This window comes from Blennius ocellaris (genome assembly GCF_963422515.1).
Source record: "Blennius ocellaris genome assembly, chromosome: 2".
NCBI classification, from domain to species: Eukaryota; Metazoa; Chordata; class Actinopteri; order Blenniiformes; family Blenniidae; genus Blennius; species Blennius ocellaris.
The window spans coordinates 5,060,193-5,077,315 of record NC_137651.1 but is presented as its reverse complement, the minus strand read 5'-3'; the positions used below and the strand labels follow the sequence as shown (position 1 = coordinate 5,077,315).

At 42.4% G+C, this 17,123-nt stretch overlaps 1 protein-coding gene across 2 annotated transcripts in view; it reads right to left on the bottom strand.

Moving 5' to 3' along the window:
• Positions 1-1,455: 1,455 nt before the first annotated feature.
• frya (furry homolog a) overlaps positions 1,456-17,123 on the bottom strand; it is a 53,948-nt gene continuing 38,280 nt past the window's right edge. For both annotated transcript variants that reach the window (XM_080509166.1, XM_080509167.1), the window contains 22 exons: positions 15,879-16,077; positions 15,346-15,467; positions 15,081-15,268; positions 14,461-14,555; positions 13,387-13,967; positions 13,208-13,305; positions 12,949-13,119; positions 12,714-12,854; positions 11,593-11,772; positions 10,613-10,777; positions 9,452-9,526; positions 9,182-9,352; positions 7,473-7,673; positions 7,238-7,381; positions 6,286-6,443; positions 5,990-6,197; positions 4,623-4,772; positions 4,440-4,538; positions 4,258-4,341; positions 3,180-3,290; positions 2,905-3,101; positions 1,456-2,824 (listed from right to left, as the gene is read on the bottom strand). In XM_080509166.1, the coding sequence (XP_080365292.1) occupies positions 2,566-2,824; positions 2,905-3,101; positions 3,180-3,290; positions 4,258-4,341; positions 4,440-4,538; positions 4,623-4,772; positions 5,990-6,197; positions 6,286-6,443; positions 7,238-7,381; positions 7,473-7,673; positions 9,182-9,352; positions 9,452-9,526; positions 10,613-10,777; positions 11,593-11,772; positions 12,714-12,854; positions 12,949-13,119; positions 13,208-13,305; positions 13,387-13,967; positions 14,461-14,555; positions 15,081-15,268; positions 15,346-15,467; positions 15,879-16,077 (3,797 nt within the window). In that variant the 3' untranslated portion in view covers positions 1,456-2,565. The remainder of the gene's footprint in view (positions 2,825-2,904; positions 3,102-3,179; positions 3,291-4,257; positions 4,342-4,439; positions 4,539-4,622; positions 4,773-5,989; positions 6,198-6,285; positions 6,444-7,237; positions 7,382-7,472; positions 7,674-9,181; positions 9,353-9,451; positions 9,527-10,612; positions 10,778-11,592; positions 11,773-12,713; positions 12,855-12,948; positions 13,120-13,207; positions 13,306-13,386; positions 13,968-14,460; positions 14,556-15,080; positions 15,269-15,345; positions 15,468-15,878; positions 16,078-17,123) is intronic.

The following is a 17,123-nucleotide window of genomic DNA, read 5'->3' as shown; positions in this document are numbered from 1 at the left end:
GGGGAAAGTTTCTGGACGTGTGGCTGTCAGCCGTTCAGCTCGCTGTGAATGCTAGGATAACACTTTTAGCTCCGCCGGAGTTTCCCAATACACTTAAACGACAACGTGTGCGTTCATTTACAAAGACTCAGACTCACCGTGATGACGTAACAACGTGTCAATGTTCATGACGCGATGCAGTGTTGTCGGGGAACGTGTACGGCAGAGTTTAAAATCGAGTTTAAAAAGCACAGACGGTCGTTATTTACTTCACCACGGGTCTGTTATCTGCTCGTGGAACTGAAGTCAGAATAAACCTCGCGCGCCGCCAGACGGAAACCGACGCACTACCTTCAAAATATAACAGCGCCCTTCACAATAAGATACACCATTAATTTAAGATGCGACGAGTTCACAAGTCACGTGGCAAATACAGTACAAATAAATGGGAACATTACTTAATCAGTTCATCATCTATCCAGCCATGTAAAATTATTTATTTATTTATTCATGTATGTATGAATGTATGCAGTGATTTATTATACAGCAACATACAGATGCAAGGCAATTCACTGTGCTTTTCAAGGAAATAACTTTCAAATAAGTGGTTAAGGATATTCATCTTGGAGGAATAAAATTATGAAATACATTAAAAGCAATGATTGAGAACAGCAATCAAAATAAGAATAACGTTTAAGCTTTATAAAATAAAGGTAATGAAATAAGTAAAAGCTATTGTTTAGTGGAAAGGCTGAGTAAATAATAGTGTTTTAAGGCCTGATTGATGTGAGTGTGTCAGCAGTCCTCAGGCATTCAGGAAGTTTGTTGCATTGGTGGAGAGAGTAGGAGCACAAGCTGCTTCACCGTGTCTCTTCTGAATCTGGGAACGTTCAGTTAACTTTTCTTGAGAACCTCAGGGGTCTGGATGTTTCATACTGATCAAGTAAATCGGAGATGTATTTAGGTTCAAGGTCCATTTATAAAGTGAAATAAAGCTATTGTTTTCAAATATGTATTTGGGTAGATTTTGGTTGATATGTATCATGTAAACCTGTTTATCAGTTTGTATTTACATTTGAACCAATTAAAACATTTTCTTTTTCCCTTTCTTGTGAGATTAGTGTACATTAAGTAAAGCAGAACATTGATTTGTAATAACTCTCTTCAGCATTTATTTGTATTGACATTACCTTTGGTTTAAGGTTTCCAGATTCATTAACATTCGCCAAGTTAACTCAGTCCGATTTGATATTTTTGTTTTATTTTATTTAGTTTGACAGGTTGCTTTTTGTTGTTCTTCAATGTTTTAAGGTATAACACATTTTCTTTTTCAGTGCTCATTGTGTTACATCGTAAAATATCATTTTAATCTGAATACACTAAAGTATACTTATCCCAGAACTATAAATGAGTAAATGTACGCATACAATATTGTTGTCAAAAAAAGAAGATGCGATCTTTACCAAACGTAAGTTTTATTATATTGTTATACAAGTGCACATGACACCAAAATACAGTACAATGCAAAGGCAGTAGTATTTACAAGGCGAGAAGCTACAACAACTCTCGTGGAAGCTTTACAAACATGGAGCGACTCACTCTGAACGCAACTCAAACTGTAACTTCATAAAAATACAATCTTGTGAGTTTTAGCAAAGCTCCCATTTTCACTATGTACAATTATTCAGTTAAAATAACATCTTTCTTTGTTCATAAACTCTACTATTACACTTTATATTACATAGAATTTGCAAGCTTGGCAGATTTACCAGATGAAACTAAATATTTTTTTCTTTCTATAAATCTAGGCTGATAAAAGCTTTTTTCTTCTTCCTCTCTCGCATACAATATAAATAATTTACCTATTTGCTAAAAGCTGCACAGTTAAAAGGTACAGTAAGATGTATTAAGTAACAGGAAACCTACGCAGCTGCTTGTAGGTCTGAGATACATTACAGTAGATCTGCAGCATGTCAAAGTAGCTCAACATGAACTTACGTATTTCAATATTTCCACCTATGATGGTCGTCAGGATCAAGTTTCCACACTCACAACACACATCCAACAAACGCACACAAAAAGACCCACCACTTTAACGAAGCAGTGTCGCCTCCCTTTTTTTTTTTCTCTACTGACAGTGTTCATGTTTTCCAATGTTATGATATTAAATACATTCTTTCAGGAGACAGTGAAGGATTGATTGCACATTTCCCTTGACAGTTACAAACAAGACAACAGGAAGAGAATCGCTTAGCTTTGGTATGTCATATGTTCAATTTGTTGACCTCAGTAGCAAGTGGTCGCTGTGGGGAGTTCTATCATTAGTGCAATAAAAGCCTAACTTTGTTTACAACAGCAAAGTCACTCATATCTGGGAGAAAAAAAAGAACCCAACAGTATTGCTGCACGTCAGGTGATCCGAGTTCATGACATTCTGAAGTATCCCGAGCCGAAGGTGGAGGAAACCAGGGTTGGATTGTTCCCAGGAGAGAGCAGAGTTGTTGTTAAACACTGAGACGTTAGCAGCTGCCCCAGACAGCAAGAGAGCTTGGGCATGATGCGGGGTGACGAGCAGCTCTGGGTGCATCAGAGGGTCGAGCCTGCAACCCTGGAGTCTGGCAGGAAGGCCGTGATGGCTCGGTAGCCCTGCGCCCGTCGGATCATGTCCCGAGTTTCCCCGTTCAGCTCCATCAGCTTGGCGGAAATTTCCGTCAGGTCCTGCTTTGAGCCCACCAGAGCAAAAGTTCCCGTTTGACCCAGAGTTTGATGTCTGAAGTAGATGTTCAGCAGCGTTTGGACCTCATCCTCAGAGTGGCTGCCAAATATGTCATTGGGCCACATTGTTCTGCAAAGAAGACCACATCAGACCATGAGGGATGATATTTCGACCAAGAAACGATAAAAAGGCGATTTTGCTTTTCTCACCTGCACTCGCGAATGTGGCGGATGGCCGTTGGAAACTCGCCGTTCTTCAGATCCTCCAGGACGGCTTGCACTGCGGCCTCAGAGGAGCTGAAGGCGGGCTCAGAGCGCGGAGCCACAATGTCTTCGTTCGTCACCGAGGCTGCTGCTCCTCTCAGGCTGCTCCTCAAATCATTCAGCTCCTTGGACATATTGGTCAGCTGAAGGTCCAGAGAAGTCGGCGTTACTAAACACAGACGATACAGCAGGTCTCCTGGGCTTAAATAAATGACACCTACCTCGGGAACAGAGCTTATTGCATGGACCTGTTCAATCAGCTTACAGTAGGACTGAAACAGGAGCAGTAACTGAAAGTGGAGTTTGTAGAGTCTTTGACAAAGTTCCAGTTGCTGGAGGTAAAAGCAGATGGAATATCAGCAAAAATGCATTAAATTGGCAAAAATTCTCCAACTAATGAATACTTGATAGTATATTTCGTGGATATACTTTCACTATAGAGGACATTTGTAAAAAAAAAAACACAAAACAAAGACAAAAGCACTTTGCTGAATTGCCTTTTAAAAATAGGGAAATAATCTAACTTACAGCGAGAGATTCCATTAGCTACGGAGTGAGCATGTTAAAGAGCAGAAAAGAGGCGTGAAGCAAGAGAGTCAGAGGAGGAAATAAAGAGCATGCAATCGATCATGTTTGCCATTTTATAGAAGATTAAACGTTTTAGAGGAGGTCAGTATTTTTTTGGCATGCAGAAAAGGAAAAAAAAGTGAGAATTAATATATGCATAAATTATAACTGAAAAGAGGGTAGTCACTATGGGATAATTAAATAAAAAGTCAAACAAGCCAAGCAAATTAAAAACCCTGCAGGTAAATTAGCACTCACTTTGGTGAGACTCTCTGAGCTGCACAAGTAAAGGCTGAACAGCAAATCGGACTAGTTTGCTGTCGATGTTCATGTTCTAAAGTGAGTGTAATTATTCACGTTTACATTGAATGCAACATAAGAGAACTTTTCATGCTCGGCCGAGCTGAAGACGATCACAACGGACACCGGACACGTGATAACCAAAGTGACGTGCGGCAACTCAAAAAGTTCTTGGAAACTTAAAAACTGAGGTAGAGTGGAAATAAAAATTAGAGGTAACACTCACAGAGCTACAGTAGCACACAGTTATCGCAGTGCAGAAAGTACAGCACGAAAGATATGATTACATGGAATCCTGAATATTCATGTAAAATATTACAATCAACTTTTAGTTCCGTCATCCTGTTTGAATGTTAAAGCTCCCAAGCAAATCTTTCACAGCATCCGTCACCTGATGCTGCTAAACTCATAGTCACGTTAGTAATGTTTTACCTTTTCCTCATGTTCCACTGGCTGACATGTTATTACAGCTCCTCCAGCACTCCTGGGAAACGTGGCTTTACAGTTGTTCAACCACTAAACACAGCAGACACGTCGTCATTACAATGGAAACAACCTGGTGGCAACAAGCGCGTGGCCTCTGGAGGAGTGGCTACAATAGTTCATGTCCTTACAGTGAGGGCTGCTTCCTTCCTGTTGTTGTAAGTGTCAAGATATTCTTGAAGTTCCAGCACACTGAATTTCATTTTCTCCAACAGTCCGTACGACATGATCTGTGAACACAAGGAGTTGTCCTTAAGCGTATCCACGCCAACAGGTTGAGTGTCAAAGCCGTCCTCACTCTGATGGATACTTACTGTGTCTGCATCAATAAAAAGTGTTGGACACTCTGAGCAGTACGTCAGCATCTGAGACGACCTGAGGAACTTTGATCCTAACCCTCTCAGGCCGTCACCGAGGAAACTCACAGCGTCACAGGTGAAGGAACAGAATTTGGTCTGGATGCTCTGCAGACAAACAGAAATACACCAGTCAAACAGCTCTTATGCCATTCAAAGCAGCCGTGTGCTTCTGAATTATTCTTACTTGCAGCACAGTGCAAAGTTTTGATTGACGGCTGGTTGACGAACAATCGTTTAATCTCGGGAGGCTTTAGACTGGTTTACCAAATGACAACTGAAATCTGTGTGACAACAATTCCTAATCCTGGTGTGCTACCAGAAGGTTGCTGTTTTAGAAAAATCTATGATAAGACACACGATTGAATCTTGAGCATATCTTGTCGTCGTCCCCTCTTCATACGCAGCCCTTTGAGGGCCCTGCAGTGGTCAATGAGGAATTAGGAGCCAAATCAAAATGAATCTGTATAAAGTGTGCACATACAACTGGAGCATCTTTGCAGCTTTATTTTGTCGTAGTTCATGATTCTGGGCAGAGCTTTTGTTGTTTTCTCAGTTTAAGTCACTGTCATCAGGCAAAACATGAAGCAAAAGCCAAGAACTTCACTGAGCAGAAACAGCAGCTCATAAAGACCATGTGACATGTTGCCTTTTAACTGGAGATATGACGGTATCGGGGCTCGGCCCTCCCCACGAGTCCTCATTTTTCATGTGGCACCAACAAAATACCCCAATCCTCTGATCTGGAGCTGAGTCTGAATTCCTATACAGGTGTATCAACTCTGTTGTGACACCAATGTGTCATTGAGCAAGACGTTGAAGCTCCTATCTGTCGTCAAGCACTTTGCATGGCAACTCTATTAGTGTGTGTAAATGTAATGAATCATGTAAAACACTGTGAATTCATTTGACACTGCCTATTGCTTTCACTTTCACGGTCCATGCTTTAGAGGGAGCATGGCTGCCATTGTCTCACTTCATTGTAGGAATTAAGGAGAAGTGAGGGAGTGTGCAACCTTTCATAGAGCTAAAAAAAAAAAAAAAAAAGTTAGGAACCATTGACTAAAGGTAATTAAATTCCTTATTCTACCATTTTTTTCCCTGAAATTCTTTCCTGTCAGCTTTGGTCAGTGAAGTGAAAAACATCAGGTTAATGATTCGAGCTGGAAGCATCTACGTCGTCCTCTGTTAGTAATTAGACAGAGCTCTTCTGACAGGAATGTGATTTTACTAAAGGTCAATCAGCCACATATCTGATTCTGTTACCCAGGAACGCTGCTAAGAGAAGCTGTGTTTGGGTTGGTGACAAGTTTGTGCTTTAATACCTGAAACAGTGACGAGAAGACATGGAACGTGTAGACGGCACAGGAGCCGTCGGAGTCGGACACAAGCTGGTTGACGTGACTCCTCCAGGCCTCCTCTGTGTCGTCGCACACGGCCGGTTGGAAAGCGGCGAGGATGGCGGAGAAGAAAGGCGATGGAGGCGGTGAAGCCCGGGACTCCAGCGTATCGTCTCGCTCTTCCTCGGCAAGGCTGAATGGACAAAAAGCCTTGTTATGAAAGAAAAAAAAAAAAAAGATTTCTGAATGGCTGCATTCAGAAGACGTCATGACCGAGTTACCTTGGGAAAAAGTGGTCGGGGTCGAGTTTGTCATCGTCATGAATCATGTCCACGGCCAGACTGTCGTCACACTGATACTCGGAAGGAAGTTCACTTATTGAGAGAGAGAGGTCGTCCTCATGGACGTTAGTGTCTTCGTCTTCCTGTGACGCGTCGTGCTGGAAGAAAGCAGGTGGTACACATGCCTTCTCAGCAAATGGTATAACTGACAAGAAGTGAGGCAGCATGCATGAATTGTATTCCCTGTGTTATTCTTACAGAATTAACAGGTCATTTAGTGGATAAAACGGATACACTAACCTTGCCATGGAACCCTACGGACACTCCTTGTGGCATTTTCTTTTTTAATTTAGTGAGTTCAGTGTGCATGAAATGTGCCAATTCAGTAGATTATGTAATATACTATCAGCCAGCGTTGTGGCCCTGCACACTTGTGGTTGGGGGCAGGCAATGTGTAAACCTTCCCTCACCTTCCACACCCCCACATGCCATGAGTTTTTAGTTATCATTTAGAGCCACCCGACATGAGCACAAGGTATACACATTGCCTTAAACAGAGAGACACAGAAAGAGAGAAACTTCTACCACCCCCCTCATGTTCCTGGACAATTTCTCATAAAAATTAAAAGACAAACTATCCCAGAGCCCAAAGCGTGACAAATAGTCTGCTTGCAGGTTTTAGTTCATTCGTTTTGTTTTTTTTGTTTTTTGATTTTTTTTTTGCATGCAACTACTGAAATATCAAGAAACGAACATGCTCTACCCAGAAAACAAGCTCCACAAAATATTTACTTAACATAGACCAAACCCAAAGCACATGTAACATCCAAGACAGGAAAAAGGTGCAACAGGGAGACTATTTGGCAAAGTTAGTGAAGAACTCCAGTATGGAGTTGCGATAGGAATTATTATTAGCGCCCAGAATCTCAGAGACTTTGAAGCCCTTATTCACCCGCTGCTTCGAGTCCTCTGGCAGTTGGACCTCGAAACTGGGGTTTTTGGTATTCAGAGGAGTCGAGTCTGCTGAGGTTGTGTCAAAAAATGCAGAGGATGAGTCCATGCTACTGGTCTCTGCTGTTGGAGACAGGTTGACAATCTGAGAAGAGGAAGAGGACAAACTGCTCGAAAAAAAATATTGGGGACTGAAATGTTTGAATTTTTCGGGTAAACGGAGAGTCGGAACTTACGAGCTGCGAGTGTGAGAGGATCTGGCTGGCAGTGAGGGAGTCCTCCTCCGATGACTCGTCTGAGTCCTCGTGGGCGATCTTGCTGAGGCTGGGCATGCTGCTGGACAGCTGACTCTCCTCCAGCGGCTGCAGGTCGCTCCGGTCCAGACTGTCCATGGAGCGTCTGCGCACGCCCCAGTTAAAGTTGTCCATAGTCTCTCCCTGCAACGGCAAACAACCATGAGCTACCAGGTACTGAGCACAATGTGGTTTTGAAAACAAACGTGCACGTGCGCGCACGCACGCAAGCACACACACACACACACACACACACACACACACACACACACACACACACACACACACACACACACACACACACAATTGAAGAACCATGCATTGCAGTCTTTTCCCAGTTTTTATTTAGCCTTGACATAGTTTTGTGAGATTTTTCACACCATAGTAAAAAAAACAACCAATCAACTTTCTTTGGCCTTACACTTTTAAAATGCAGACTGACTTTGCAAGTTGATTTGAAGATTTTTCTGTTGTCGAGTACCTTATAATCTACAACAGTGACTTTGTCTCAAGACTATTTTTTAAGGCTTCTGTGCAAAATGATGCATAATTATAATCTTATAATAAGCGAAGTGTCTGCTTTGGTTTGTTGCATTGTTTTATGGGCGTGAGACATAACACGTCAGAGGGCTGGCATCCAAAATGTGGCCAGCGGGTTGACGAAATTGTGTTAAGAGCGTAAAATAAAATTGTTTAAAATAACATTTAAACATGATTAGTGCGTTGTTTCACGCTGTTGGTTGGCAGCGGTTGCGTTTGACTGCTTAAATGTGTGAATTTTAGAAGCTAAATTATGTCGAAAAAAATCAAAATAAAGAGAAAAATATTTGCAGCCAGAAAAACACCACATAAATGAAGTGTGCTGTAAGCCACCTGCTGCAAAAGTTACTGTTGCAACGCAAGGAACCTGTACACTGCCAGCATGTCTCAAGTAATTCGATAGAAGTGACAAGAAGGCAAAAACATCTCCAATAATAGAAGTTATGGGGAAAAAAACGTTTACAGTTTGCAGTTGTATAGGAGTTGACTTCAGTAGAACCTGAGAACAATTTCCTCTACTTGGCCTGTAGATGGGGCTAAGAACTAATGTAATGTGTAGATCTGGGGCATTCGGCTCATGTTTATGGCATTACATATTGATCCAGTTTGTTTTTGAAGAAAAAAAGACAAATACAAAAAAAAATATAAATCAAAAACCGAAGCTCAGTCTGTATCAGGATATCCTGGAAGTGATATAACGTGTTACAAATATATTGGAAATGCTTTACCTCAGAGGTTAAGTTGACACATGAATAGAAACCAGTAAAAAATTGTCCCGTATCTCTAATACTTTAATCTTTGTCTCTCCCATGTGAATATAACACAGCAAACACACAAACTTGCTTCTCGGTGTCATTGGTGTTGCAGCCAATTAAAACAAATAGAAAACGCACAAGCAAACACTTGTTCAAAGAGCACAGCAAGTGAAGACATAACATGACTAAACTTACCTGTAGCTCCTAGATAGCACAGGCAGAAAGAAACACAAGAAGAAACCCCATTACACAGAGCATTCAGATCTGACCCAACACAGTACAAGACTGCCGTCTGCTGTTGCTTTTGAAATCTGACCGTGTTGTTTCACAAAGGAGGATACGTGATCTCAGCCTCACCTCTCCGTCCTCAAGCTCCACATCCAGGAAGTCAAAGTCTCTGAAGACTCTGAACTGCTGCTCCGAGGTGGTGTCATCCATGTTGTCCGCCTCCCGGGTCCCGTCGTCGGAGGACACCAGGCTGGGCTGATGCTCCATGAGGTCCAGCTCGCCACAGCTGGAGAAGATCACCTGCGACGGGGACATGGAAGCAGCGTGCAGCTTACGATCGCAGTCGAGGAAAAATGAGCGTTGAAATTCACAGCTTTGAGAACTTTAAATGGATCTTACGGAGGGATTTTTCGTGAGGCCCTTTTCTTGTCCACACAGAGACAAAACATTCACCAGCTTCTCCCGGGTTCTCTTCTGCAGAACGCAAACAAAAAAAGTGGATATATTAATCGATGCGACATTGTTGGAAATACATTGTGATTGATGCATTTCCTATATGAATGTTGTTGTTTTTTTGTCTCAAAATCTGCATATAGCAGCAGACTGATCAGATTTACATTTGCGCCTGGCTTTAGCTTGCAATCAAGTTTATTTGCAGCAGAAAACCACAGGACCACACAACCTGCAGAGGATTCTTTTCCTCTCCAATGTGTTTGATTGTTTATTTCCTATGAGATGGTGGTGTTATAATCATCAATGGATATCCGAGTCAAGTCAAATCAAGTCAAGTCCTTTATTCAATCAAATTAAAAGTCAAACTCACTTCAGTTGAAGAGCCACAAATAGTTCAGTTTGATCCAGAGTGGGATGCACCGGTCAAACAAAAACATCATAACTTCTCAATAACAACAAGGCCTCTTATTATTACTATTATTATTATTAGCTGTATCTTCTAGTTTTGTCCCCCATTTAGTTTAATGTCCTATGTTTTGATTCACTCCTCATGTACAGCACTTTGTTTTCAACCATAGTTGTGCGAAAGTGCTTTATGAATACATTGTGTGCGGTTAACTCTTTGTTTTCATGTAATATAAATTCATAGAATTAATATAATTTGACAAAACTTGAACAATTTGACATTGGTAAGACAAGTAAATACAAATTTGCCATTATATATCATTTTTTATGAATGCATACTGGTACAAAATATGGTCAAAGCCTCCAAAAGAAAGTCCTGTATTAGATTTGCTGCATCCATGTTGTATCTGAAGGACATGCTTTCTGCAGCTTTTGGCATGCATATTTTCCACAATAATGCTTTGACCCCAGCATCCCTCATGTCACAATCCACCACTTTATATGTTCTGCTATTCTTCTAAAAGCTTCACAATTCTAAGTTAATAAATCAGAAAGAGTTAGATTCCAAAGAGTTTTTTTGGTTTTTTGTTTGGTTTTTTTTATACTTTCAAGTTTCAAAAGGTCATTCTACAGGCCAAAATACACTCGCTAAGAAAACAAAAATGACCTGAATTTAAAGGAGGAGGAAGAAAGCGGTCTGACCTGTGAAGACTGAGGCCTTTTCCAGCTGACGGGCACCAGCACGTTGTTGGAAGTGGATCCCGAGGAGGTGGAGGAGGTGCTGCGTGTCACTGCTGTGGTCCTGCTCTTCACGTCCTGGCCCGGAGAGCGCTGCAAATCATCGTAACGCCGCCCAATCACTGGCGTCTGCATGTAAACAGGACAAACGCGTGCAGATAGAGACCATTGAGAGGTGCAGAGGAGAAAATCCCTCCACAGTCAGTCGGCGTTCGACTCGGCCGGTTTGGCAGCTCCGGCTTCGTTTGAACTGTAACTTGATGATGACGTTGAAAAAAAGTCACTGGTCAATTTCTGTGGTCAGTTTTTATTCCATTTGGATGTGACTTGAATTTTTTTTTAAAAAGAGGCATTAATTTCCTCTAAAGTATAAAAATATATAAAAGGACTGTCAATACTTTGTCCAGAGAGTCTCAAGTTAAAAACCCACTGAAGGCTATACACTAGAATTCCCTGATTCACATACAAAGAATGGCAGCAGAGAGTTGACATCATTTCCTGCCATTCATGTGCTACACAAATAGTTCCCTGTTCAGTTCCCACACATATGCCACTCCGCCTGTATCTTTCAAATTGCTTTCCAGCCAGACTCTGCTTGACTGATTGTGTTTACCTTTCGATCTCTCCAGCTAATCTCAGGGGTTTGGTCAAAAAGCAATATCGGCATGAAGGAAGGGGAAGACGTGCTTCCTTTCCAAAGAGCTTTAAAAGATTCCACAATAACCTCAACAAACACCACACCCTGGAAAACACAGGGAAAAACACACACACACGCAGGCACGCACGCAGGCACGCAGGCACGCACGCACGCACGCACGCACGCACGCACGCACGCACGCACACACACACGCACACACACACACACACACACACACACACACACACACAAAACACACACGAGCATTTCCACACGTGAAAGCAAAGGCAGAGAAAGAGCCTTTAACCTCGGATATGTCAAAGTGGAAATCCAGCGTTTTGCCAGGCAGAGCCTTGGAGGAGCGATCCCAAACGCGGCTGATGTCCTCATAGGAGAGGTCACTTTGTGGGAGTGAAGGCTGCACCAAGCTGGCCGATCGAGAAACCACCAGCTTCAGGATATTCAGTGATTCCCTCCAGTGGGCAGTCTGCAGTTGAACACAAACACATTAACCTGTACATGCAGATAATAGCGGACGTGTTTGGATGTGGCTCTATTTTTAGTAACAGAGGGAAACTGGATGCAGCTGGAGAAAAAGCAGAGACTTGGCCTGCGGCAGAAAGGCAGACTGTTTATAGTTTGGGTGTGTCTAGAAATTTACTGCACCGACACAAGACACATCCCCCCCCCGTTATTCTCAGGGCACTCTCACAAAAAGAAACAAGAAATACAAGACGGAGAGCTGGCTAAAGGTTTGCACTGGTCAAGTTACCCAAAACTTTACAGTCTTTTCAGCATCGAGGCCCAAATGAGTTGTGAGCTTCTGCAGAGGTAGAAACACTACTGAAGCTTGAGCACAATGCATTGCCTAAATTACACTCAACTATGAGTACTACTACTACTACTAAATTACTAAAAAAAGGGCAAGTTGCAAAATATCTGTACTTCATGAGAGTATTTAGGTAGGTTTTCTTGTATCTGTACTTTTTTATTTTTTCAACAATTTCCTTATATTTAATTCATGAGGGATAATGTTACTTCAATAATGTTTTGAAATTCATAGTATTTCATAAAAAAGTGCAACAAGATTATATGTAAGTAACTCATCGCGATAAGCTGAATCATGCTCTGCATCACTGCTACTGATTAAACTAAACTTAATTATTACATTTTATTTATATAGCACTTGTCATCTCAAAAGACAATTATGGGGAAAAACCAACAACAACATAAACACATGGAAGTTAAGATGGAAGATTTTCTATTAAGTAATTACATTTATGAGCAATAACATGCATATTAAAATAGGCGTAAATTCAACTAAGTTTATTCAATACATATTACAAAAAAACCCCGACATGCACCTGAAAATCCCTCTCAATTATCCCAATAATCTCCACACGATTAGAAACTGGAGTTTTAGCCCACCTGGACAAATTTCTCAATGGTCTTCAGCACTTCCATGTTGAAGGGTTTGGCTTGAATCCCACTCAGGTCCATGTGGCTGAGGAGGCTGTAGATGATCTGTAAGAGTGTCTGCTGCATGCTGGGCAGGCCTTTCTCCAACAGCTGTCACAACAGAGCAAACAACACTGGATTCATTCAAGCACTTCCAACACACCGCCAATGTGACTTTCGAAAACCTGGGATCGGCCGCACCGACCTCAGCCATGTACGTGACCAGGCTCAGGGTGATGTCTGAGAAGGCCTCGTGAAGATACCGACACACCACGTTGACCCAGGAGAAGCAGTCCCGTGTGTAGGAGTGTGTTTTGTACAGAGTCATGACATGAGCGAGATTCGAGAGCTTGGAATTCTTCTCCTCGAGGCAGATCTACCCACAAAGATATGCACGATTTAAGAAATTACACATATCAGAAAGGATTGAAAAAAAAAACCCCAAAACTATAATCGATCCAAACCTGAGCGATCCTCTCGGCGACATCTTGACAGAACTGTGTGGGGCCGTCGAAGTTTTGCACCAGGTGTGGGAGCAGGCAGAGAACATTCAATGGGAAACCTGTCAGACAAAGGCACATGCATTCTTTTACAGGAGAAACTCTAAACCGACGCAGACGTTAAACCATCAGCTCACACGTACCGATGGCCTGCGACGTGTCCACGACAGGCACTCGTGACACGGGCGTGAGCTGGCTGAAGAGCTGGAGCGTGAGGTCGGTGGTGGACACGGAGGTGAAGCCCTTTAACAGCAGCTGCTGCAGCCCGGTGAAGCTGCTCCACTTCAGCTGGCTCTGCAGTTTCTCCAGACGCTCTCTGTTCTCCTGCTTGTCCAGCAACAAGTTGGCCAGCAGCTTATTCAACAGTCTCAGTGACATCTGATACTCGAACTCAAAGTCCGACTCCATGAGAGAGACGGCCACCCAGAAGATGGTGGCCAGCAAGTTGCTGGGGTGGTTGACGCTCGTCGGCTCGGTGACGTTGTCTTTAGATGAGGACGCGCTGCGGATTTTGGCCAACAGCACCTGCTGCTCGCTGGCTTGGATACGGTCCAGAGTAGCACTGCGAGGCGGATCGGACCACCTGTCCGCCTCGCCAAACTTTTTGGGGACCGAGGAGCTCCTCTGGTGTCTGCTCTTCTCGTCTCTCCTCATATTGAGCTGACCAGTGCTCTTCCTGTTGGACAGCAGCTTAAGACTGGCGAGGAGATCGGGAGATGAGGCTCTACAATTAGAAAATAAAAAAGAAGTAAATGTGACTGTTTGCGTAGACAAAAGATGTATTATAATCTTTCTTCTGCTTTCAGGGGTCACCACAGTAGATCACCCCGCCCCATCCCCTGCCACCACAACCAATGAATTGATGTCAAATCCTGCATGTTTCAGCTGTGTTCCTGCTTAAAAGCTGTTATTATCCAGCTCTGCAGAAATAATAACAGTACTTTATAAAGTGTGCCGGAGCACTGATTCTGTGAATACACAGTGGTCATCCAGTATGTAATGAAAGAAAGAAAAAACACAGTAATGTCAGTTCTTTCTTACATCAAGCAGCCTCACTTAAAGGTGCAGTCAGATGACCTCACAGCTTCCTGTAGATTTCATGTGTCCATATTTTCTCTTTATTAGGACAGCAAATCCAGGGACAAACATCCAATGATTTGTCAACAATACATTACTGTAATGTCCCTAATACCTGAATAAACACAGGGGAAGCTTACCTTGTCAATATAGCCATGAGATCACTGTTCTTGAGACATTCAGCCAAGTTATCGACCACAGATTCCAGTGTGAGTAAAACTTCCATCACGTAGCCCTGAGAGATAAAGCACAACTGTATTTCTGGATTTTCTTGTGTCCTACCATCAATAATTCAACGACTATCCAACTACCCATTTCGTGATGAATACGCCATTAATAAATGCAACCCTGAATTCAGTTATTCATGAAAAATTTAACAGTTCTTGAGCTCCACTTATTGTGAAAAGTCAAAAAGATGTGATGAAGTTAGAGGGAGGTAATGTAGCCTGAAGCAGAGCTTTTTCTTGAGGTTAAGATTTCACACGGAAACAGCCTCCAGCCAGACAGAGATGTTTAGTGCTCGAGGCGATCGCGGCTAAAAGATTCAATTTAATGAACTGTAAAGCATTTTCAGTCTCTGATTTCTATAGTGGATGGCTAATATGTTTCAAATCAATCAGAGAGATGAATTATCTTCACCAGAACACTTCAGTTTGGGACTTTCACGGCTGGGACTTTGTCCGTGGCAAACGATGCAAAAAGGAGATTGGAGCTCCTGATGTGCGACACTCTGCCGGCCACATGCACGCAGAGCACTGACCTGCACCTCCTCTCCGTGTTCACCGACCACCTCCACGAGCCTGGAGAGCAGGTCGGACACGGCGTGGGAGGAAATGGGCTGACGGAGGGCTCGAAACACCTGGAAGGAGCGGCCGGCGTAGTGGCGCGATGAGCTGCACAAGGCCGTCTGCAGCGCCACGTCACTGAGCTGCCGCTCCAGGTGGAAATCTGACGAGGGCGGTGGAGCGACGTGCAAATTAACGCGAGCAGAATGAATAAACATGATCAATTCATTAAAGACCTACCTGACTTGGACTCTTGGAACACAGACACCACGTGTCGTAGAAAGTTTGTGAGCTGCGCTGTGCTTTTTGAAACATGATTCTTTGGTGAAATGTCTTCGTGGCACCACAGCGGCCCGAACGCTCTGCAAACAGCCAGGAACAAAACAGAGCATGTTACCTTTTTAATGCATACTACGGTACAAATAGGACGATGCGTATCAAACTAAAACAGATGTTTTTTTGGTACTATTTAGCCTTGTATGATTACAATTACAGTATAGATGATGATGTTTAAATGAGTTTGAAAATTGAAATGAATAAAATCTATAATCAATCACAGTAAATGTGTACATTCTGAATTATTCCCATGAAGGTTTACTGCACTGTGCATGCAGCACCACTAGGGGGCTACCTGCAACAAATATACAAGAAACTATATCCAGATACCAGAAGCTCTTTTTATTTTTTAGTAAGCGTTTGCACAACCTTTCCTCTCACTATCTTTCATGGTATTGTGCTGAGACTATATTCAGGAAGGATGGAAACATAAAAACCTTGTGGTTAAAAACTCAATCAGCTTGTTTGTCTTGTCGTCCGTTTTATTGGAGGACACCAATTCTTCCATCTCCTGTGAAATTTCAGGCAGGTTGTTGCTGCTGCCCCCGAGGCTCAAGCTGGACGATGTAGAAGACGAACTGAGACCGGAGTCTGGCACCGGAGACGCCTGACACTCCCGCAGGAAGTCGAAACCTCCTGAACGCAGCAGACGACACAATAGGATAAAGGTTCTAAATTACCGCATTAACAACTTAAATACAACAAAATGCACAAAGATTTACACGAAAGAAGTATTGTCTTTGGTTAGAAATCACAGTCTTATCATCATTTTCTGTTTATTAATTTTTCTTGTCGTGGGCAAATATTCAAAAGGCTAATATTTTGCTATATTTTCAAACGTCTAGACATTTTATCAACAGTTTATCGGCAGGGGGAAGGAGAGAGCTAAACCAGGTCATCCCAGCCTAAGCAGATGGCCCCAATTTAGGCAAGAGGATAAAAATAGCAGGAAGGAATGCTTTAATCAAGACCTTTGATGTCCTTTGAGCTCTATATTGCTTTTGGCACAGCATGCAAATATTTCTTCCCCAGATAAGAAACTTATCTATTGTCCGAAAAGAATGCTAGCCATTCCCTCCCCATGTGCTGGTTCAAATGAACCAAAGAGACGTGTCAAATGTCACGATGCTCCATGAGCTCGATTCAGGTCAACTTCAAAACTTTTGTAAAATGCAATGTCGTGGAAGTTAGTGAAAAATTAGTGCTTGATTACATTAAGAAGTACTTCTCACTTAACAATATATTGTTATTCGAGAAAGTAATTTTCTCCCTTAGTTATAAGTGTCTTAATCATGTGCACATTACTATCATTAGTAGTGTTGCATTGTGGAGGTTCGATTAGCTCAAAGATTCCGCTGAAGCTAAAATAGTTAGTTGGAGCAAGATGCTTGGATATCTGAAATATTAGAGCTTATTAAAAACAAAATATTATTCGAGTGAAATGAAAGTAAAAGAAGTGACAAAACACATGCGGCGGTCTATCAATATGCAGAGAGCAGTAAAAAAATCCTCACCAATCTCACGCGGGTTCAAGCTAATGTTACTTTCAGCATTCAGAAATAGAGTTTAGTGAAATAGTAACTGGAAACACAACGGCCTTGGCTAATGCTGAAGCTAACAATTGGCTCGGTGAGCAGGATGAAGAAAGACAGCAGCTCAGGGCTGTGACAACTGTGTCACAA